Source organism: Amblyraja radiata, chromosome 4 (genome assembly GCF_010909765.2).
Source record: "Amblyraja radiata isolate CabotCenter1 chromosome 4, sAmbRad1.1.pri, whole genome shotgun sequence".
Lineage (NCBI taxonomy): Eukaryota > Metazoa > Chordata > Chondrichthyes > Rajiformes > Rajidae > Amblyraja > Amblyraja radiata.
Genome location: NC_045959.1, coordinates 58,512,251 through 58,534,667, shown reverse-complemented (window position 1 = coordinate 58,534,667; position 22,417 = coordinate 58,512,251). Strand labels below are relative to the sequence as shown.

The 22,417-nt window shown below is 46.1% G+C and overlaps 2 protein-coding genes across 2 annotated transcripts; both read right to left on the bottom strand.

Moving 5' to 3' along the window:
• Nucleotides 1-1,759: 1,759 nt before the first annotated feature.
• LOC116972156 (actin, non-muscle 6.2-like) lies at nucleotides 1,760-15,687 on the bottom strand. Its single transcript, XM_033019546.1, has 4 exons — nucleotides 15,594-15,687; nucleotides 15,360-15,508; nucleotides 9,171-10,185; nucleotides 1,760-1,862 (listed from the first exon to the last, which is right to left on the bottom strand). The coding sequence occupies exons 2-3, from the start codon at nucleotides 15,483-15,485 to the stop codon at nucleotides 9,181-9,183; spliced, it is 1,131 nt and encodes a 376-aa protein (XP_032875437.1). The 5' UTR covers nucleotides 15,486-15,508; nucleotides 15,594-15,687; the 3' UTR covers nucleotides 1,760-1,862; nucleotides 9,171-9,180.
• LOC116972162 (actin, clone 302-like) lies at nucleotides 3,218-6,092 on the bottom strand. The gene is made up of 3 exons (XM_033019554.1): nucleotides 6,010-6,092; nucleotides 5,763-5,911; nucleotides 3,218-4,213 (listed from the first exon to the last, which is right to left on the bottom strand). The coding sequence occupies exons 2-3, from the start codon at nucleotides 5,886-5,888 to the stop codon at nucleotides 3,224-3,226; spliced, it is 1,116 nt and encodes a 371-aa protein (XP_032875445.1). The 5' UTR covers nucleotides 5,889-5,911; nucleotides 6,010-6,092; the 3' UTR covers nucleotides 3,218-3,223.
• Nucleotides 15,688-22,417: the final 6,730 nt, after the last annotated feature.

Genomic DNA, 22,417 nt, shown 5'->3' with positions numbered 1-22,417 from the left:
AGCAAGCTCAGAGCTACCCGTGAGCGAAGGTTTTCCTGTCACAGTCAATCATCAGAACATGAAGTGATATGGACAGACTTGGATAGTTTATTCTTTGAACATTGACTTCATACTCTGTCCCTTCTGCCTCCCATCCTTATCACTGTCTTGAGAGCTCTGATGTCACACCAGAATTCATAAGCTCTTCTATTCTTAAACTACCTCTTTGTAATTAAAAATAACGGTCATTTGATATCTTCAATTTGATCACCTCCAAATCATCAATATGATTAGGTTAGACTGCATTTCAACTCCATCTACTGCCCCAATTCTGTAACTCACATTTACAACCCAAATTTTCTGTTAAGCTCAACCTTCACTTCCCTTTGAGAAGAGTTGTGAAGAGTTGCCAATCTCCCCTGTTGTGCCCATTTGTGTTGGTGTTCTGCAGACAAGCAACTGCAGATGCTGGAATCTTGTGTCCATGGAGGGAATGGACAGACAATATTTCAGGACAGGACCAGAAATATCATCTGTCCATTCCCTACATAGATGCTGCCTGATTCGCTGTGTTCCACAATTTTGCTCCTCCAGTATTCTCTTTGACCAATGATTTCCTCTTTACAAGTAGAGAAATAATCACTTTATCCCCCCCATCCTCCTTCCCTGCATCACAACCTAACGTGTATCAGGCAGACACGGGTGACTGCTCTTTACTCCTGTAATTGCAAATCTGCATGGTAATGGAGAAGCAGCACGGCAAGTTGAATGCTTTTTGACAAATTGACACCTGGTGAGAGCCTTAGAAAGAAGATAGACCCAAAAAGCTGGAGTAACTCAGCAGGACAGGCAGTATGTCTGGAGAGAAGAAACGGGTGATGTTTCGGGTCGAGACCCTTCTTCAGACACTATGATAAGTCAGAGCAGACTGAAGAAGGGTCTCAACCTGAAACATCACTAATTTCTTCTCTCTAGAGATGCAGCCTGTCCCACTGTTACTCTAGCGTTTTGTGTCTATCTTTGCTTTAAACCAGCATCTGCAGTTCCTCCTTACACACAAGATTCGTAGAAAGACTGAATAAGGGCCCCAACCCAAAATATCACCAATTAATGTGCTCGAGAGATTCTGCCCGACCCACTGACTTACTCCACCACTTGTGTTTTACTTAGAGTTATGAGGTGCAAGATCAAATTCCAAAACAGAAGAGATTTTGTTCAAATGCATGTTTTATTAAACCTTTGTGAATGGCAGGTAAAGATACAAATTCACTGTTTAACATGGCTTTTCCAACCTTCTGCAAGAAGTTACTTTTCCTAGAACCACCACTTGGTATGTGGTTGATTCTCCCCATTGGCTCATCTACTTATCAGCAAAGATCCTATAGCGGAGCTTGCTATAAGATCTTTGCTTATCAGAGCAGCAGCATTCCATGGATAGCAATTAAGTAATGGAGAAAATTCAACCACTGAGACATGGTAAACCTGCACAGGGAGATTGGCTTCATTGTATGAGATCCTCAGTAGAATTTTATGGACATATCAATTACATTTGGCTTCAGTGCAATTTGTGTTGGTGACCATCAACACTCTTTTGTCAGTTTCAAAACTTCATACTGGAGCAGCAGAATCTCATGCAAGGGTGGGCTGCAGATGTCACTGGCTCCATAGTTCGTCAGAGTCTCCAGCACCTCAAAAAATACGTAAAGGTCAATGCGAGTAATTGAATCCCAAATTGTTCTGAATCTGCACCAGGAGACTTTATGTACTATTATCACCCCCCCCTCACACATGCCAACCCCCAAATGTTGAGCAAATAAATTGAGAAGAAAATTAAAAAGTGATATTTCAAATACAAACGCAGGCAATATTATATCAGTTCCAATCTTCAGTAATTTTTATTAAATTTATGTAATTTATTTATCCATTTATTTATTTATTTATTTATTTAATTAAAAACATTTTTTATTAGAAGTAATTGTATAAAGATAAAACATTTGGCATCTAAAATTATACAATTATTGTACATCTTCATTTTTAACCTTGTAACCTAAACTATGAAAATGAAAGAAGAAAAGAAGAAGAAAACAAGAAAGGAAAAAAGTAGAAAGTAAAAAGATAGATCGAAAAAGAAAAGAAAGACCCCTAAACTACCAAAGTAGTGTGGCTGAAAGATATAGAAATAAGAAAAAAGAAAACTAAAGGTGGAGATATACCTTGCTCCTTGTTCCCCCTGCCCACCTCCCCCAACCCAGCGTCGGATTTAAATTTAAATGTGTTGCACCATGCTATTTTTGTAAGAATTCGGTGAAGGGTGTCCATGTCTTGAGAAATTGATCAGTTTTTTCCGCCAAGACAAGCCTAATGATTTCCAAATGTAGTGTCTCGGACATGTTTGTGATCCACATCTTCACTGTAGGGACTGTTGTCTGTTTCCATAATTTAAGTATTAATTTTTTCGCCGTTATCAGGCCATAGTTAAGGAAACGTCTTTGAAATATCGTTAGCTCAGAACAGGCCTCTGACATACCTAGTGTGATCAATTTTATGTCGGGATCCAATTTTATTTTAAGTATTTTGGAAAAGATATCAAAGATTCCCCTCCAGAAGTTTTGTAATTTTGTACAGGAAACAAAATAATGGGTTATGGTTGCTTCTTGGAGGAGACATTTACCACAGATAGGAGAGACATTTGGGAAGATCTTATTCAATTTATACTTTGAATAAGAGAGTCTATGGAGTATTTTAAATTGTATTAGTGAGTGCCGAACATTAAGAGAACAGTAGTGTATATATTGAAGACTTTCCTCGCAACTATCCTTTGAAATTGTTAAACCCAATTCGTCTTCCCAAGCTCGCCTAATTATTTACGATGATGGATATGTAAATTTAAAAGGGTGGTATAGAAGTACGATATTAACATATTTGAATCCGCCTTTCTATTCATGCATTCATCTAGTATGGCAAGAGGAGAGATACATTTTCTCAATTTAAGGGTTGATTTCAACTGTTTCCAGATTCATAAGGTGCTATGGATTATCGTATTGTTCTCATACGTTGATTTCTTCAGATGTATTGGAGAGAGAAGAATCGTGCCTATATTGAAAGGCAAACAACCTTCCCTCTCCATTTTTAACCAATTTACTTGTTGGCATGTATCGTCCATCTAACAGATTAAATTTTTTATATTAGTGGCCCAGTAATAGAGAAGAAAATTAGAGAGAGCACGACCACCATCTCCATTGAATTACAAGCACTTGCGATGGACAATGGAGGGACCAGACTCATCATATTCCTGCTTACTGATCCACATTTGCTGGAAGGTGGAGCCAGAAGCCAGGAGGGAACCTCCGTTCCACACTGAATACTTCCTCTCTGGTGGAGCAATGATCTTAATCTTCATGGTAGGCGGTGCCAAGGCTGTGATTTCCTTCTGCATCCGGTCAGCGATCCCTGGGAACATGGTGGTTCCACCAGACAGGACTATGTTGCCGTACAGATCCTTCCTGATGCCCACATCACACTTCATGATGCTGTTTAAACAGGTCTCATGGATTCCAGAAGAACCCGTCCCAAGGAAGGAGGGTTGGAAGAGGGATTCTGGACACCTGAAACGCTCATTGCCGATGGTGATGACTTGACCATCAGGGAGCTCGTAGCTTTTCTCCAAGGAGGAGCTGACTGTCTGCATTTCATATACAAAATTTAGGGCCACATAGCAGAGCTTCTCCTTGATGTCACGGACAATCTCCCTCTCGGCCATGGTTGTGAAATAATACCCACGCTCGGCCAGGATCTTCATCATGTAGTCAGTGAGATCCCGGCCTGTCAGGCCCAGACGTATGATGGCGTGTGGCAAGGCATAAGCTTCGTAGATGGGCACAGTGTGACCCACATCATCTCCGGAGTCTATCACAATGCCAGTGGTGCGGCCAGAGGCATACAAGGACAGCACAGCTTGCATGGCAACGTACATGGCTGGGGTGTTGAAGGTCTCAAACATGATTTGGGTCATCTTCTCCCGGTTGGCTTTGGGATTGAGTGGAGCCTCTGTGAGGAGGACAGGGTGCTCCTCTGGGGCCACTCGCAGCTCATTGTAGAAGGTGTGATGCCAGATCTTCTCCATGTCATCCCAGTTGGTCACAATCCCGTGTTCAATTGGGTATGTCAGGGTCAGGATGCCCCTCTTGCTCTGGGCTTCATCCCCAACGTAGCTGTCTTTCAGACTTTGGTCATCCTCCTGTAGGAAATATGCGATTAAGGTGGAAAGAGTACAGAAATTTTATGTTGTGGCCAGGACAATTATGGGGAGAGATTGGGCAGCTAGGACTTTATTCTTTGGAGTGTAGGAGGCCGGGGGTGGGGGTGAATATTATAGAAATATATAAAATCATGAGGGTGATAGATAGGAAGAATGCACAGAGTCTTGTTCCCAGATTGGGGATTCAAGAACTAGAGGGTATAGGTTTGAGAGAAATTTGAGAGAGGAAAAATGTTTAATAGGAACCCAAAGAACAGATCCCCCCCCCTCCCCCTCCCCCCCCTCCCCCCACCCCCTCCCCCACCTATGGGTATGTGGAATGAGGCGCCAGAGAAAGTAGTGGGGGTAGGTAGTATATGACTTTACAACATATTTGCACAGGTATGTGGCTAGGAAAGATTGAGAGGGATACAAGCCAGGCCCAGGCAAATGGAACTAGCTTAGGTGGGGCATCTGTCAGAATGGACAGGTTGAGCCAAAGGGCTGTTACTGTGCAGTACGACCATGACTAACATCAACTCTGCATTCCCAACTACCCACAGCATCTTTACACACTGTTCCTACGAACCACTAATTTAAATATTTAAACATTTTGCTGCCAACTTTTAAGGAAGAGTTACTAATACCCAACCTCAAATGTTCCATCTTCAAAGGCTAACTTATATTTAAAAGGGCTTTGCAGTCTTAACTCCTCTAGAACCTCCGGGCAAAATGACTTGCAGTCCCATTTTTAATTTGAAGGAAAGAGCTGGAAACTGCCAGTGATCAGAGACACAAGAAACTGCAAATACCTAAACCTAGATCAAAAATCTGCGGGGATCTCAGCAGGTCAGGCAGCATCCGTGAAGGGAATTGGACAGACAATATATAGTGTTGTGACCCTTCTTTAGATTGATGGAGTAGGAGGGCAACGAAAGGTGGAAAAAGAGAAGACACAGGCAAGAGCATTATCCAAAAGAGCAGGTGTAACCACATTTACTGAAGCAGGAGCACATCTCAGATGTCCAAGAGTGGAAAGCCCTATCAAGGTAACAGATGCAGTAGAAACAGAAAAAGTGTAACACTTGATTGTAGACAGTGGTCACCACGCTGAGAGAGACAGCGGCAACATTTAAACAAGCACTACAGGTCAGCCAACCTGTTGAAACAGGTATCACTGGAGTCATATTTTAACAAATTGTTTGCCAAAAGACACTAATGGGTCACAGTGGCAACAATTACAAAATTCACCAAGTACCAACCCAAGGACTCAAGCACTCAAGACAGAAGTACCATAGATAGAATATCCTGAGCTGGCCAAGGAAAATTAGAATCACTCCATAGACCAATTTCCTGCTCCTCCTGCCCCCGAAAATATATGTTCAGAAAATATCAAGACACGCTTAGATAGGACATTCCATTCACATCTACAGCAAGTAAACAGATAACGCAAAGCATGGAATCACACCAGGACTCAATGCCATGTCAGATATTTCCCACAGTTAACCTTATGCTCGGAGTCAAGGCTTTACATTAAATGTCTCACCTTGTTTCGAGGCCGCCCCACGATAGAGGGGAACACAACTCTGGGGGCATCATCCCCTGCAAAGCCAGCCTTGCACATCCCGGAGCCATTGTCCACCACCAGCGCGGTAATCTTATGATCAGCCATGGTTTACAGCGAGTGGGAAGTGACTGAAACGGAACAAAAATCCATTATTGATGAAACAAGAACACAGTAACCAATACACTAGATCAGCAATTCATCAAGACCAACCCAATCTATACTCTACCTCAGGTGGACAGGTATCAATGCAATCCTAAGGACGAGCTTCAGCACAACCTGCCTCCACCACAGCCCACTGTATTTAAGGAAGTGATGCTCCACCCACATTCCTATTGTGAGACTAAGCCAACCAATGGAAGCCAAGGGAGGTGTGTAAACCAGCCACTCGGCACCTGGAGTCTAAACTCGCTGACCCACTCATTAATCCAGGTTTGATGGTTTGGTAATATTCACATTTAAAACTAATATTTTTTTAGGATAAATTTGGTCACGGGATGTGGACATTACTGACTAGGCTGACATTTATTCTTCATCCCCAGTTGCCTCTGTATTGAGGAGGGTATTAAAGTGAATTACATTTGTGGGTCTGAACTGTCACATATCGGCCAGTTCGGATTTACAGTATTCCTATTCCTGAAGGATATCAGCAAACCAGAGGGATGTTTACAACAATCTTTATCTTCACTGATACAAGAATTTTATTTTTGTAGTTAATGAATTCCTTAAATTAAATTAAAATTTCACACGTACGATGGTGGGAATCAAACTCTGGCCTCCAAATGAGTGGTCCAGACTTCTGGCTGGTAATTCAGTAACATATCCAACCTACTGGCTTAAACCTTTTCGGTACCTTTTTCAGTGTGAATTGATCCTTGTTGGATTTAACCTCTTGCTACCCGGACATTACCTGCAGGCACAAGAGTCTGCAAATACTGGAATCTTAAGCAAAAATCAAACTGCTGGAGTAACAGTGGGTCAGTCAGTATCTGTAGAGTGAAATGGGTTGACGATGTTTTGGGTTGTGACCTTTCTCTAGACTGATGCCTGCTGATGATTGCTCCAACTAAGCTGGGGAAATAGCTGTAGCACCGGGCAATATCACAGTCCCCATAACTCCCCCATCTGACACCAGACCACAGAAAGAGTTGTTAGAAAAAGCATTTTTAAGGGGAGAGAGAGGGACAGAGAACTTGAGGCAAAGAATTTCTGGGACAGAGAGGGGCTGGATCTGAAACAGGAATCCAGACTCCAGCTGGACTACCTGACACAGTGCCCAAGTTTTGATTCTGGATGATATTGAGGTGGGCTGCAGTTGTCCATGTGTCCAGCCAAGCTCAACCCTTGGTGGGGATGGGGGGGGGGGGGGGGGGGGGGGGGGAGTATGTCTGGATTGAGCAGGTTATGTCAACAGGGGGCCGGGGGGAGGTCTGGATTGGGCAGGTAGTGTCAGCACTGCGGGCACACCTTGAACATTCCGGCGGTTAAACTATGTTCATTCCGGGCTGCAGAGACTTTACCTTGTTTGGTAATTAACCTGCATAGACTGCTGATCCCCACCTTGGAGCTAAAGTTGCTGAGCAAGCTCAGAGCTACCCGTGAGCGAAGGTTTTCCTGTCACAGTCAATCATCAGAACATGAAGTGATATGGACAGACTTGGATAGTTTATTCTTTGAACATTGACTTCATACTCTGTCCCTTCCGCCTCCCATCCTTATCACTGTCTTGAGAGCTCTGATGTCACACCAGAATTCATAAGCTCTTCTATTCTTAAACTACCTCTTTGTAATTAAAAATAACGGTCATTTGATATCTTCAATTTGATCACCTCCAAATCCTCAATATGATTAGGTTAGACTGCATTTCAACTCCATCTACTGCCCCAATTCTGTAACTCACATTTACAACCCAAATTTTCTGTTAAGCTCAATCTTCATTTCCCTTTGAGAAGAGTTGTGAAGAGTTGCCAAATATCTCCCCTGTTGTGCCCATTTGTGTTGGTGTTCTGCAGACAAGCAACTGCAGATGCTGGAATCTTGTGTCCATGGAGGGAATGGACAGACAATATTTCAGGACAGGACCAGAAATATAATCTGTCCATTCCCTACATAGATGCTGCCTGATTCGCTGTGTTCCACAATTTTGCTCCTCCAGTGTTCTCTTTGACCAATGATTTCCTCTTTACAAGTAGAGAAATAATCACTTTATTCCCCCCCCCCCTCCCCATCCTCCTTCCCTGCATCACAACCTAACGTGTATCAGGCAGACACGGGTGACTGCTCTTTACTCCTATAATTGCAAATCTGCATGGTAATGGAGAAGCAGCACGGCAAGTTGAATGCTTTTTGACAAATTGACACCTGGTGAGAGCCTTAGAAAGAAGATAGACCCAAAAAGCTGGAGTAACTCAGCAGGACAGGCAGTATGTCTGGAGAGAAGAAACGGGTGATGTTTCGGGTCGAGACCCTTCTTCAGACACTATGATAAGTCAGAGCAGACTGAAGAAGGGTCTCAACCTGAAACATCACTCATTTCTTCTCTCCAGAGATGCAGCCTGTCCCACTGTTACTCTAGCGTTTTGTGTCTATCTTTGCTTTAAACCAGCATCTGCAGTTCCTCCTTACACTCAAGAGTCGTAGAAAGACTGAATAAGGGCCCCAACCCAAAATATCACCAATGAATGTGCTTGAGAGATTCTGCCCGACCCACTGACTTACTCCACCACTTGTGTTATGAGGTGCAAGATCAAATTCCAAAACAGAAGAGATTTTGTTCAAATGCATGTTTTATTAAACCTTTGTGAATAGCAGGTAAAGATACAAATTCACTGTTTAACATGGCTGTTCCAACCTTCCACAAGAAGTTACTTTTCCTAGAACCACCACTTGGTATGTGGTTAATTCTCCCGATTGGCTCATCTACTTATCAGAGCAGCAGCATTCCATGGATAGCAATTAAGTAATGGAGAAAATTCAACCACTGAGACATGGTAAACCTGCACAGGGAGATTGGCTTCATTGTATGAGATCCTCAGTAGAATTTTATGGACATATCAATTACATTTGGCTTCAGTGCAATTTGTGTTGGTGACCATCAACACTCTTTTGTCAGTTTCAAAACTTTATACTGGAGCAGCAGAATCTCATGCAAGGGTGGGCTGCAGACATCACTGGCTCAGAGTTCAAGTCAGAGTCTCCAGCACCTCAAAAATACGTAATGGTCAATGCGAGTAATTGAATCCCAAATTGTTCTGAATCTGCACCAGGAGACTTTATGAACTATGACCCCCCCCCCCCGCCCCACACATGCCAACCCCCAAACAAATTGAGAAGAAAATAAAAAAGTGATATTTCAAATACAAACGTAGGCAACATTATATCAGTAGTAATCTCCAGTGAATTAGAAGCACTTGCGATGGACAATGGAGGGACCAGACTCATCATACTCCTGCTTACTGATCCACATTTGCTGGAAGGTGGAGAGAGAAGCCAGGATGGAACCTCCGATCCACACTGAATACTTCCTCTCTGGTGGAGCAATGATCTTAATCTTCATGGTGCTTGGAGCCAAGGCTGTGATTTCCTTCTGCATCCGGTCAGCGATCCCTGGGAACATGGTGGTTCCACCAGACAGGACAGTGTTGGCGTACAGATCCTTCCTGATGTCCACATCACACTTCATGATGCTGTTATAACAGGTCTCATGGATTCCATTAGCTTCCATCCCAAGGAAGGATGGTTGGAAGAGGGTTTCTGGACACCTGAAACGCTCATTGCCGATGGTGATGACTTGGCCATCAGGGAGCTCGTAGCTTTTCTCCAAGGATGAGGAGGAGCTGGCTGTCTGCATCTCAGATTCAAAATCTAGGGCCACATAGGAGAGCTTCTCCTTGACGTCACGGACAATCTCCCTCTCGGCCGTGGTTGTGAAGGAGTACCCACGCTCGGTCAGGATCTTCATCATGTAGTCAGTGAGATCCCGGCCAGCCAGGTCCAGACGCAGGATGGCGTGTGGCAAGGCGTAGCCTTCGTAGATGGGCACAGTGTGACTCACACCATCCCCAGAGTCCATCACAATGCCAGTGGTGCGGCCAGAGGCATACAAGGACAGCACAGCTTGAATGGCAACGTACATGGCTGGGGTGTTGAAGGTCTCAAACATGATCTGGGTCATCTTCTCCCGGTTGGCTTTGGGATTGAGTGGAGCCTCTGTGAGGAGGACAGGGTGCTCCTCTGGGGCCACTCGCAGCTCATTGTAGAAGGTGTGGTGCCAGATCTTCTCCATGTCATCCCAGTTGGTCACAATCCCGTGTTCAATTGGGTATTTCAGGGTCAGGATGCCCCTCTTGCTCTGGGCTTCATCCCCAACGTAGCTGTCTTTCTGACCCATTCCCACCATCACACCCTAGAATGGAGAAATTGCAGTGGATGATTCAATATTAAATCAGGAGCTTTTGAGCAACAGCAAATTATCAAAAGTTCCTAACACACAATCTACATAGAAACCATTCAGACAAAAAATGCTTTCCACTAGCCACCTCAGTTTTGGAATCGTGATGATAAAATAATCTCAGCAATGATGAAAGAATGATATTAAGAGTCAATTAGGAATGTGGGAAAACTTTAAATGCATTTTCAGGACTGTGTTTTTCTGAGGGAGTGAAATATATATCAAGGTATCAGCCATTTCATGCTCGAAGTTCATGGACAATCCTATTGCAAGTTTGGTCACCCTCCTGTAGGAAATATGACATTACGGTGGAAAGAGGGCAGAAAATGTATGTTGTGGCCAGGACAAGTTATGGGGACAGATTGGGAAGGCTAGGACTTTATTCTTTGGCGTGTAGGAGGCCAGGGGTGGGGGTGGATATTATAGAAATATATAAAATCATGAGGGTGCTAGATAGGAGTAATGCACAGAGTCTTGTACCCAGACTAGGGGATTCAAGAACTAGATGAAGAAGGGGATGAATATTCTGCAGCGTGACTTTAGAGAGCTCGGAAATATGCTGAATAGCAGGACCTCCATGGTTGTTATCTCCGGTTTGCTTCCAGTACCTCGTGATGGCGAGAGCAGGAACAGGGAGATACGGGACCTGAATGTGTGGCTGAGGAACTGGTGCACGGGGCAGGGATTTAGATTCTTAGACCACTGGGGTCTGTTTTGGAGTAAGGGGGAACTATACAAAAGGGATGCATTGCATCTTAAAAGGTGGGGGACCAGCATTCTGGCATGCAGGTTTGCCACTGCTACACGGGTGGTTTTAAACTGAATAAGGGGGGTGGGGTGTGAAATGGGATAGTCGAGGATGGAGTTAAAGGGAAAGGGTTTCTTAAATGTGTGAGCGGAGAGACAGAGGGGTGTAAAATGAGGGGAGAAGCAATAGGTAGCAAGGTGAAAAGTAAAAGTGGCAGGCAGACAAATCCAGGGAAAAAATCAAAAAGGGCCACTTTTCAACATAATTGTATAAGGGGTACGAGTGTTGTAAAAACAAGCCTGAAGGCTTTGTGTCTCAATGCAAGGAGCATTCGTAATAAGGTGGATGAGTTGAATGTGCAGATAGCTATTAGTGACTATGATATAGTTGGGATCACGGAGACATGGCTCCAGGGTGACCAAGGCTGGGAGCTGAACATCCAGGGATATTCAATATTCAGGAGGGAAAGGAATAGGAGGTGGGGTAGCGTTGCTGGTTAGAGAGGAGATTAACGCAATAGAAAAGAAGGACAATAGCTTGGAGGATGTGGAATCGATATGCGTAGAGCTGCGAAACACTAAGGGGCAGAAAACGCTAGTGGGAGTTGTGTACAGGCCACCTAACAGTAGTAGTGGAGTTGGGGATGGCATCAAACAGGAAATTAGAAATGCGTGCAACAAAGGTAAAACAGTTATAATGGGTGACTTCAATCTACATATAGATTGGGTGAATCAAATTGGCAGGGGTGCTGAGGAAGAGGATTTATTGGAATGTATGCGGGATAGTTTTCTAAACCAACATGTAGAGGAACCAACGAGAGAGCAGGCTATTCTAGACTGGGTATTGAGTAATGAGGAAGGGTTAGTTAGCAGTCTTGTTGTGCGTGGCCCCTTGGGCAAGAGTGACCATAATATGGTTGAGTTCTTCATTAGGATGGAGAGTGACATTGTTAATTCAGAAACAAGGGTCCTGAACTTAAAGAAAGGTAACTTTGAGGGTATGAGACGCGAATTGGCCAAGATAGACTGGCAATTGATTCTTAAAGGGTTGACGGTGGTTAGGCAATGGAAGGCATTTAAAGACTGCATGGATGAACTACAAAAATTGTTCATCCCAGTTTGGCAAAAGAATAAATCAGGTAAGTTAGTGCATCCATGGATAACAAGGGAAATCAGGGATAGTATCAAAACAAAAGATGAAACATACAAATTAGCCAGAAAAAGCAGCCTACCAGAGGACTGGGAGAAATTCAGAGTCCAGCAGAGGAGGACAAAGGTCTTAATTAGGAAAGGGAAAATAGATTATGAAAGAAAACTGGCAGGGAACATAAAAACTGACTGCAAAAGATTTTATAGATATGTGAAGAGAAAAAGATTAGTTAATACAAATGTAGGTCCCTTGAAGTCAGAAACAGGTGAATTGATCATGTGGAACAAGGACATGGCAGACCAATTGAATAACTACTTTGGTTCTGTCTTCACTAAGAAGACATAAATAATCTGCCGGAAATAGCAGTGGACCGGGGGTCAAATGAGATGGAGGAACTGAGTGAAATCCAGGTTAGCCGGGAAGTGGTATTAGGTAAATTGAATGGGTTAAAGGCCGATAAATCCCCAGGGCCAGATAGGCTGCATCCCAGAGTACTTAAGGAAGTAGCCCCAGAAATAGTGGATGCATTAGTGATAATTTTTCAAAACTCTTTAGATTCTGGAGTAGTTCCTGAGGATTGGAGGGTAGCTAATGTAACCCCACTTTTTAAAAAGGGAGGGAGAGAAAAAACGGGAAATTATAGACCAGTTGGTCTAACATCGGTAGTGGGGAAACTGCTAGAGTCACTTATTAAAGATGGGATAGCAGCACATTTGGAAAGTGGTGAAAACATTGGACAAAGTCAGCATGGATTTATGAAAGGTAAATCATATCTGACGAATCTTATAGAATTTTTCGAGGATGTAACTAGTAGAGTGGATAAGGGAGAACCGTGGATGTGTTATATCTGGACTTTCAGAAGGCTTTCGACAAGGTCCCACATAAGAGATTAGTATACAAACTTAAAGCACACGGTATTGGGGGTCAGTATTGATGTGGATAGAGAACTGGCTGGCAGACAGGAAGCAAAGTGTAGGAGTAGGGTCCTTTTCAGAATGGAAGGCAGTGACTAGTGGAGTTCCGCAAGGCTCAGTGCTGGGACTCCAGCTATTTACAATATATATTAATGATTTGGACGAGGGAATTGAATGCAACATCTCCAAGTTTGCGGATGACACGAAGCTGGGGCGCAGTGTTAGCTGTGAGGAGGATGCTAGGAGGCTGCAAGGTGACTTGGATAGGCTGGGTGAGTGGGCAAATGCATGGCAGATGCAGTATAATGTGGATAAATGTGAGATCCACTTTGATGGCAAAAACAGGAAAGTAGACTATTATCTGAATGGTGGTCGATTAGGAAAAGGGGAGATGCAACGAGACCTGGGTGTCATGGTACACCAGTCATTGAAAGTAGGCATGCAGGTGCAGCAGGCAGTTAAGAAAGCGAATGGTATGTTAGCATTCATAGCAAAAGGATTTGAGTATAGGAGCAGGGAGGTTCTACTGCAGTTGTACAGGATCTTGGTGAGACCACACCTGGAGTATTGTGTACAGTTTTGGTCTCCAAATCTGAGGAAAGATGTTCTTGCCATAGAGGGAGTACAGAGAAGGTTTACCAGACTGATTCTGGGATGTCAGGACTTTCATATGAAGAAAGACTGGATAGACTCGGCTTGTATTCGCTAGAATTTAGAAGATTGAGGGGGGATCTTATAGAAACGTACAAAATTCTTAAGGGGTTGGACAGGCTAAATGCAGGAAGATTGTTCCCGATGTTGGGGAAGTCCAGAACAAGTGGTCACAGTTTAAGAATAAGGGGGAAATCTTTTAGGACCGAGATGAGAAAAATATTTTTCACACAAAGAGTGGTGAATCTGTGGAATTCTCTGCCACAGAAGGTAGTTGAGGCCAGTTCATTGGCTATATTTAAGAGGGAGTTAGATGTGGCTCTTGTGGCTAAAGGGATCACGGGGTATGGAGAGAAGGCAGGTACAGGATACTGAGTTGAATGATCAGCCATGATCATATTGAATGGCGGTGCAGGCTCGAAGGGCCGAATGGCCTACTCCTGCACCTATTTTCTATGTTTCTATGTGTCTAGAGGGCATAGGTTTGAGAGAGGAAAAATGTTTAATAGGAATCCAAGGAGAAACTCCCCCCCCACCCCCACCCCCCCTTACAGGTTGGTGGGTATGTGGAATGAGGTGCCAGAAAAGTAGTGGGGGCCGGTACTATATGACTTTACAATATATTTGCACAGGTATGTGGATAGGAAATATTGAGAGGGATACAAGCCAGGCCCAGGCAAATGGAACTAGCTTAGATGGGGCATCTGTCAGAATGGACAAGTTGAGCCAAAGGGCTGTTACTGTGCAGTACGACCATGACTAACATCAACTCTGCATTCCCAACTACCCACAGCATCTTTACACACTATGCCTACCGACCACTAATTTAAATATTTAAACATTTTGCTGCCACCACCTTTTGAGGAAGAGTTACTAATACCCAACCTCAAATTTTCCATCTTAAAAGGGTAGCTTATATTTAAAAGGGCTGGACACTGCCAGTGATCAGAGACACAAGAAACTGCAAATGCTGGAACCGAGAGCAAACATTACAAGGCAGACAATATATTGTGTTGTGACCCTTCTTTAGATTGATGGAGTAGGAGGGCAACGAAAAGTGGTAAAAGAGAAGACACAGGCAAGAGTATTATCCAAAAGAGCAGGTGTAACCACATTTACTGAAGCAGGAGCACATCTCAGATGTCCAAGAGTGGAAAGCCCTATCAAGGGAACAGATGCAGCAGGAACAGAAAAAGTGTAACACTTGATTGTAGTCAGTGGTCACCATGCTGAGAGAGACAGCGGCAACATTTAAACAAGCTCTACAGGTCAGCCAACCTGTTGAAACAGGTATCACTGGAGGCAAATTTTAACAAATCGTTTGCCAAAAGACACTAATGGGTCACAGTGGCAACAGTTACAAAATTCACCAACTACCAACCCAAGGACTCAAGCACTCAAGACAGAAGTACCATAGATAGAATATCCTAAGCTGGCCAAGGAAAATTAGAATCACTACATAGATCAATTTCCTGCTCCTCCTCCCCATAAAAATATATATTTTCAGAAAATATGAAGACACCCTTAGATAGGACATTCCATTCACATCTACAGCAAGTAAACAGATAACGCAAAGCATGGAATCACACCAGGACTCAATGCCATGTCAGATATTTCCCACAGTTAACCCTACGCTAGGAGTCAAGGCTTTACATTAAAGGTCTCACCTGGTGTCGAGGCCGTCCCACGATGGAGGGGAACACAGCTCTGGGAGCGTCATCCCCTGCAAAGCCAGCCTTGCACATCCCGGAGCCATTGTCCACCACCAGTGCAGCAACATCATCTTCAGCCATGGTTTACAGCGAGTGGGAAGTGACTAAAACGGAACAAAAATCAATTATTGATGGTAACCAATACACGAGATCAGCAATTCATCAAGACCAACCCAATCTATACTCTACCTCAGGTGGACAGGTATCAATGCAATCCTCAGGACGAGCTTCAACACAACCTGCCTCCACCACAGCGCGCTGTATTTATGGAAGTGATGCTCCACCCACATTCCTATTGCGTGACTAAGCCAAACAATGAAAGCCAAGGGAGGTGTGTAAACCAGCCACTAGGCACCTGGAGTCTAAACTCAATCACTGATCCACTCATTAATCCAGGTTTAATGGTTTGGTAATATTCACATTTAAAACAAATATTTTTTTAGGTTAAATTTGGTCACGGGATGTGGATATTTGACAATCGGCGCAGTAGGCCATTCGGCCTTTCGAGCCAGCACTGCTAGGCTAGCCAGCACTGACTAGGCTGACATTTATTCTTCATCCCCAGTTGCCTCTGTATTGAGGAGGGTATTAAAGTGAATTACATTGGTGGGTCTGAACTGTCACATATCGGCCAGTTCGGATTTACAGTATTCCTATTCCTGAAGGATATCAGCAAACCAGAGGGATGTTTACAACAATCTTGTAGTTAATTAATTCCTTAAATTTAAATTTCACATGTACGATGGTGGGAATCAAACTCTGGCCTCCAAATGAGTGGTCCAGACTTCTGGCTGGTAATTCAGTAACATATCCAACCTACTGGCTTAAACCTTTTCGGTACCTTTTTCAGTGTGAATTGATCCTTGTTGGATTTAACCTCTTGCTACCCGGACATTACCTGCAGGCACAAGAGTCTGCAAATGCTGGAATTTTAAGCAAAAATCAAACTGCTGGAGTAACAGTGGGTCAGTCAGTATCTGTCGTGTGAAATGGGTTGACGATGTTTTGGGTTGTGACCTTTCTCTAGACTGATGCCTGCTGATGATTGTTCCAACTAAGCTGGGGGAAATAGCTGTAGCACCTGGCAATACCTGGCACACCTTGAACACTTCGGTGGTTAAACTATGTTCATTCCAGGCTGCAGAGACTTTACCTTATTTGGTAATTAACCTGCATACACTGCTGAGCCCCACCTTGGAGCTAAAGACGCGGAGCAAGCTCAGAGCTGCCTGTGAGCGAGGTCTTCCTGTCACAGTCAATCATAAGAACATGACAGCAAATTAAACAGGGTGTTAATTTGTTCCACTCCCATTAGGAAGGTCTTAAAGCCCACAGCTGAAAGTCATAGTGTCACTCAGCATGGAAACAGGTTATGAAGAACGGTCTTGATCCGAAATATCATTAATTTCTTCTCTTCAGAGAAGCAGCCTGTCCCGCTGAGTTATTCCAGCTTCTAGTGTCGATATTCAGCCAAACATGTCCATACAGACCAATCTGCCCACCCTAGGTAATTCCATTTACCCACATTTGGCCCATGTCCCTCTAAACCTTTCCATTCTACAAAGCTGTCCAAAGGTATTTTAAAATCCTCTGCTTCTTTGCACAAGAAATGTAAATTATGTTCCCCTTCACCAACACTTCATCTGCCGGACAGAACCGGTTCTTACCCTGATCAAATTCCCTATTGACTTTCTGTTTCCTGTAAATCAAAGGTGTAGCTATGGGCACACATGGGTCCAGCTATGCCATTCTTTTTGTTGACTACATGGAACAGTCCTTTTTCCAAACTTTGCCTTGTACCCCTCCCCAACTCTTTCGCGGTTACATCAGTAGCTGCATCGATGCTGCTTCCTGCATCTGAACAGAAAAAGAGAAGACACAGGCAAGTTTAGTGGCGGCGCGGCTCTGGCTGCAGCGGCTCTCCGGCAGTCCTGTTTGTTTTGTGTTTTTTGGGTTGTTTATTTTCGTTTTGGTTAGTCTAGTTTTGGTTTTTAGTTTGTGTTTTTTTGGGGGGGGTGTTGAAACGGGGCTTGCTGTCTCTCCCTGCGGGGGAATGCAACTTTTTTGTCGTATTCCCCTTCTCTGCCTCCGTCTGCGCTGAGGCCTAATGGCGGAGCTGGCGACCTCGAGGCTCAGGAGGCAGAGCCCGCCAGGACTCGCACTGAGCTCGCTCCCGTGAGGACGGCCCGGCTCGGGGCTGGAACAGGGCTTTCGTGAGGGGCTGTGACGGCCGGCCCGAGGAAGGAACGGTGCTCCCGTCGGAGTGGCCGAGCTCGGGGAGGTACAGCGTTCCCAGCCCGAGGGAGGAGCGGCGCCCGGTCGGGGCGGCCCAGCCCGAGGGAGAAGCGGCGCCCGGTCGGGGCGGCCCAGCCCGAGGGAAGAGCGGCGCCCAGTCGGGGCGGCCCAGCCCGAGGGAGAAGCGGCGCCCGGTCGGGGCGGCCCAGCCCGAGGGAGGAGCGGCGCCCAGTCGGGGCGGCCCAGCCCGAGGGAGGAGCGGCGCCCAGTCGGGGCGGCCCAGCCCGAGGGAGGAGCGGCGCCCAGTCGGGGCGGCCTGGCGCGAGGGAGGAGCGGCGGCCTGGCGCGAGGCTGAGACGGTGGCAGTACTCACGTGAGGGCGATCCGGCTCGGGGCTGGAACGATGCTCCGGGGGCTGGGACGGCAGTTCTGGTGGCGGTGGCCTGAGACCGGGGTTCGGCCGCGGGCCAGCGGCTGCGTCATCAGGTCTGGTGAGCGGCAGCTTCGACCACCCCGGGCCGCGGTGTTTGAGCCGCGGGACAGGTTTTAACATCGCCCGGGGGGTATCGCCTCAGCGCAGAAGGAGAAGAGGAGGGAAGAGACTGCAGCCCTAAGACTTTTGCCTCCATCACAGTGAGGAGATGTTGGGTGGACTCACTGTGGTGGATGTTAATATGTGTTTATTGTTGTTTTTTATTGTATTGTATTGTATGTATGACTGCTTCAATTTCGTTCAGACTTCGGTCTGGATGACAATAAAAGGCTATCTAAATCTATCTAAAGAGTATCAATTTTATCAGTTTGGCTACTAACATTTACCCAACTCTCATACTTACTTGGACCATCTCTGACAGTTTTCTGAAAATACTCTGTCTACATCTAAGGAGACTATTGACCCTCTATCGCTGGCTCCATAGTTCGTCAGAGTCTCCAGCACTTTAAAATACGTAAAGGTCAATGCGAGTAATTGAATCCTAAATTGTTCTGAATCTGCACCAGGATACTTTATAAACTATGATCCCGTGCCTGCCCTCCCCATATCCCTTGATTCCGCTAGCCCCTAGAGCTCTGTCTACCTCTCTTTTAAATTCATCCAGTTATTTGGCCTCTACTACCTTCTGTGACAGAGAATTCCACAAATTCACAACTCTCTGGGTGAAAACGTTTTTTCTTATCTCAGTTTTAAATGGCCTCCCCTTTATTCTTAGATTGTGGCCCCTGGTTCTGGACTCCCCCAACATTGGGAACATTTTTCCTGCATCTAGCTTGCCCAGTCCTTTTATAAGTTTCTATAAGATCCCCATCACCCTTCTAAATCCCAGTGGATACAAGCCCAGTCAATACAATACAATACAATCAGTTCTATTCGTCACATTGTACATAAAGTGCAAGTGAAATGAATTTGCCAGCAGCGGTACAATGATAAAGAACACACAAACACAATAAAAATTTAACACAAACTTCCACCACAGCATTCATCACTGTGGTGGAAGGCACAAACATTGGCCAATCCTCCTCCATTTCCCCCCGTGGTCGGGACCTCAACCCTCCGCAGCCGTCGCTGCGGGCGTCCAGATGGTAAAAGGACAAGGTAAAAGTCAAGGAAAGTCCAGGATTGGCTCTTCCCCACCGGAGGCCGCGGCTTCAGGCTGGTGTAGGCTGCAGGCCGGCGGTCGAAGATTTAAAGTTCGCGCCGCAGCCAGAAGCACCGCAGACTGCAGGGCCAGCGGTCGAAGCTCCCCTCCAGGGATCCCCGGCGAGGGACCCCGCTCCTGATGGTAGTCGCCACCGTGCCCGCGGTAAAAGTTGGCCGCGGGCCGGTGGTGGAAGCTTCTTCTACTCCCCGGGTCCCCAACGTGAGATCCTGGGCTGTAGACGCCGCGCCAGCTGGAGCTGTGCATTCCGCTGCTTCAGGCTGCCGGCTGCCGCGTGCCAGCGAAACGGAGCGCTACCCTCCGGCGAGCCCCAGCGAGGGTCGCCCGCTCCACGCCGAGAGTCCACGCTGCGTCCGCCTCTGAAGCCCCGGGCACGCCTCCGGGAAAGGCCGTGCCGATCCTTGTTGTTAGGCCACAGGGGAGGCGACCTGGAAAAAGTCACCTCTCCATGGAGGAGGCGACCGAAGCGGTTTCCCTCTCACCCCCCACACCACCCCCCACACAAAACACACAGAGGAACATTAAAAACATATGTTAAAACATACTAAAAAAACAAAAAAAGTAGAAAAAAATGGACACGCTGCTGACAGGGCGCCGGCTTGACCAACCTTTCCAATCCTTTCTCATATGACAGTCCCGCCATCCTGGGGATTAACCTCGTGAACCTACGCTGCACAAAACTTCGGGGGCGCTGTTCTGGCAGCAGCCATGTCAGCGGCGCGTCAGTTTTTTCAACTTTTTTTTATTTTTTATTATGTTTTAAAGTGTGTATTTAATGTTTCTTTGTGTGTCTTGTGTAGGGGGTGGTGTGGGGGGGTAAGGGGGAAACCGCTTCGGTCGCCTCCTCCATGGAGAGGTGACCTTTTCCAGGTCGCCTCCCCCGTGGCCTAACATCAAGGATCGGCGCGGCCTTTCCCGGAGACGTGCCCGGGGCTTCAGCGGCGGGCGCAGCGTGGACTCTCGGCATGGAACGGGTGAACCCTCGCTAGGGCTCGCTGGAGGGGAGCGCTCCGTTTCGCTGGCCCGGGACAGCCGGCAGCCTGAAGTCGCAGCCTGAAGCCACGGTCTGCAGAGCTCCAGGTGGTGCGGCGTCTACAGTGGGGGACCCGGGGGAAGAAGAAGCCATCACTGCCGGCCCGCGGCCAACTTCAACCGCGGGGCCGGCATGGGCTTACCATCACCCCTGGAGGGGAGCTTCGACCGCCGGCCCTGCAGTCTACGGTGCTTCTGGCTGCGGCGGGGACTTTAAATCTTGACCGCCGGCCTGCGGCCTACAACAACTTAAAGCCGCGGTCTCCGGTGAGGAAGAGCCGATCCTGGACTGACTCTGGACTCTGGTCCTGTCCACGGGGGGAAATGGAGGAGGACTGGCCAAATTTTTGTGCCTTCCACCACAGTGATGAATGCTGTGGTGGATGTTTGTGTTACATTTTGTGTGTTCTTTATTATTGTATCGCTGCTGACAACCCAATCCTTGCCGGGTCACTGCTCGTGCGGTCGACCGGTAGCTTTGAATGTTTGTCTCTTCGTTACGTTGTTTGTGTCCCTTTATTTTTTTTAAAAAGCTACTGTAATGCGCCCTTTTAAATTGTCCCTTGGGGATGAATAAAGTGCTTTGAATTGAATTCAATAGCAAGGATGTCTTTCCTCAAATTAGGAGACCAAAACTGCACACAACACTCCAGATGTGGTCTCACCAGGGTCCACTACAACTGCAGAAGGACCTCTTTACTCCTATACTCAGGTGGCCCTTCTTTAGATTGATGGAGTAAGAGGGCAACAAAAGTTGGAAAAAGAGAAGACACAGGCAAGAGCATTATCCAAAAGAGCAGGAGAGATCACATTTACTGAAGCCGGAGCACATCTCAGATGTTCAAGAGTGGAGAGCCCTATCTTGGGAGCAGGTGCAGCAGATACAGAAATAGTGTAAAAGGATGTCAAGTTAAGTCAAGAGAGTTTATTGTCATGTGTCCCAGATAGAACAATGACATTCTTGCTTGCTGCAGCAGCACCTCAGAATATTGTTAGATTTAACCTCTTGCTACCCGGACATTACCTGCAGGCACAAGTCTGCAAATACTGGAATCTTAAGCAAAAATTAAACTGCTGGAGTAACAGTGGGTCAGTCAGTATCTGTAGAGTGAAATGGGTTGACGATGTTTTGGGTTATGACCAACTAAGCTGGGGAAAATAGCTGGAGCATCTGGCAATATCACAGTCCCCATAACTCCCCCATCTGACACTGGACCACAGAAAGAGTTAGAAACATAGAAAAATAGAAAATAGGTGCAGGAGGAGGCCATTCGGCCCTTCGAGCCAACAGCCATTCATTGTGATGATCATGATTGATTGTCCCCAATCAATAAACGGTGCCTGCCTTCTCCCCATATCCCTTGATTCCACTAGCCCCTAGAGCTCTATCTAACTCTCTCTTAAATCCATTCAGTGATTTGGCCTCCACAGCCCTCTGTGGCAGAGAATTCATTTTCACGGGGAGAGAGAGGAACAGAGAACTTGAGGCAAAGAATTCTAGGTACAGAGTGCGGCAGAGGGATTGAGGGAGATAATTCTAGGAACAGCGCGGGGAAGAGGAATTGTGGGAGAGGGGGGGATGTCTGGATTGAGCAGGTAGTGTTGACAGGGGGCTGGGGGGAGGTCTGGATTGGGCAGGTAGTGCCAGCACTGCGGGCACACCTTGAGCAGGAGTCGCCAGCACTCCAGGGGTTAAACTATGTTCATTCCATTGGCTCGCAGGCTGCAGAGACTTTACCTTATTTGGTAATTAACCTGCATAGATTGCTGAGCCACACCTTGGGAGCTAAAGATGCGGAGCAAGCTCAGAGCTGCCTGTTAGCGAGGTCTTCCTGTTACGGTGAATCATCAGAACATGACAGCAAATCAAACAGGGCATGAACACCATACAGCTTTGTGCCACAAATTTGCATATCAGCCCACTGAAGCATTTTCATCCCATTTGTTCCGGGATGTGGGCATCACAGGCATGGTTGGGATTCAATGTCCAGGAAGTGGAGCTAAACCGAGACTGCAACCAGACTTCAACGCCACTCCCATTAGGAAAGTCTTAAAGCCCCAGCTGAGAGTCATAGAATCACTCAGCATGGA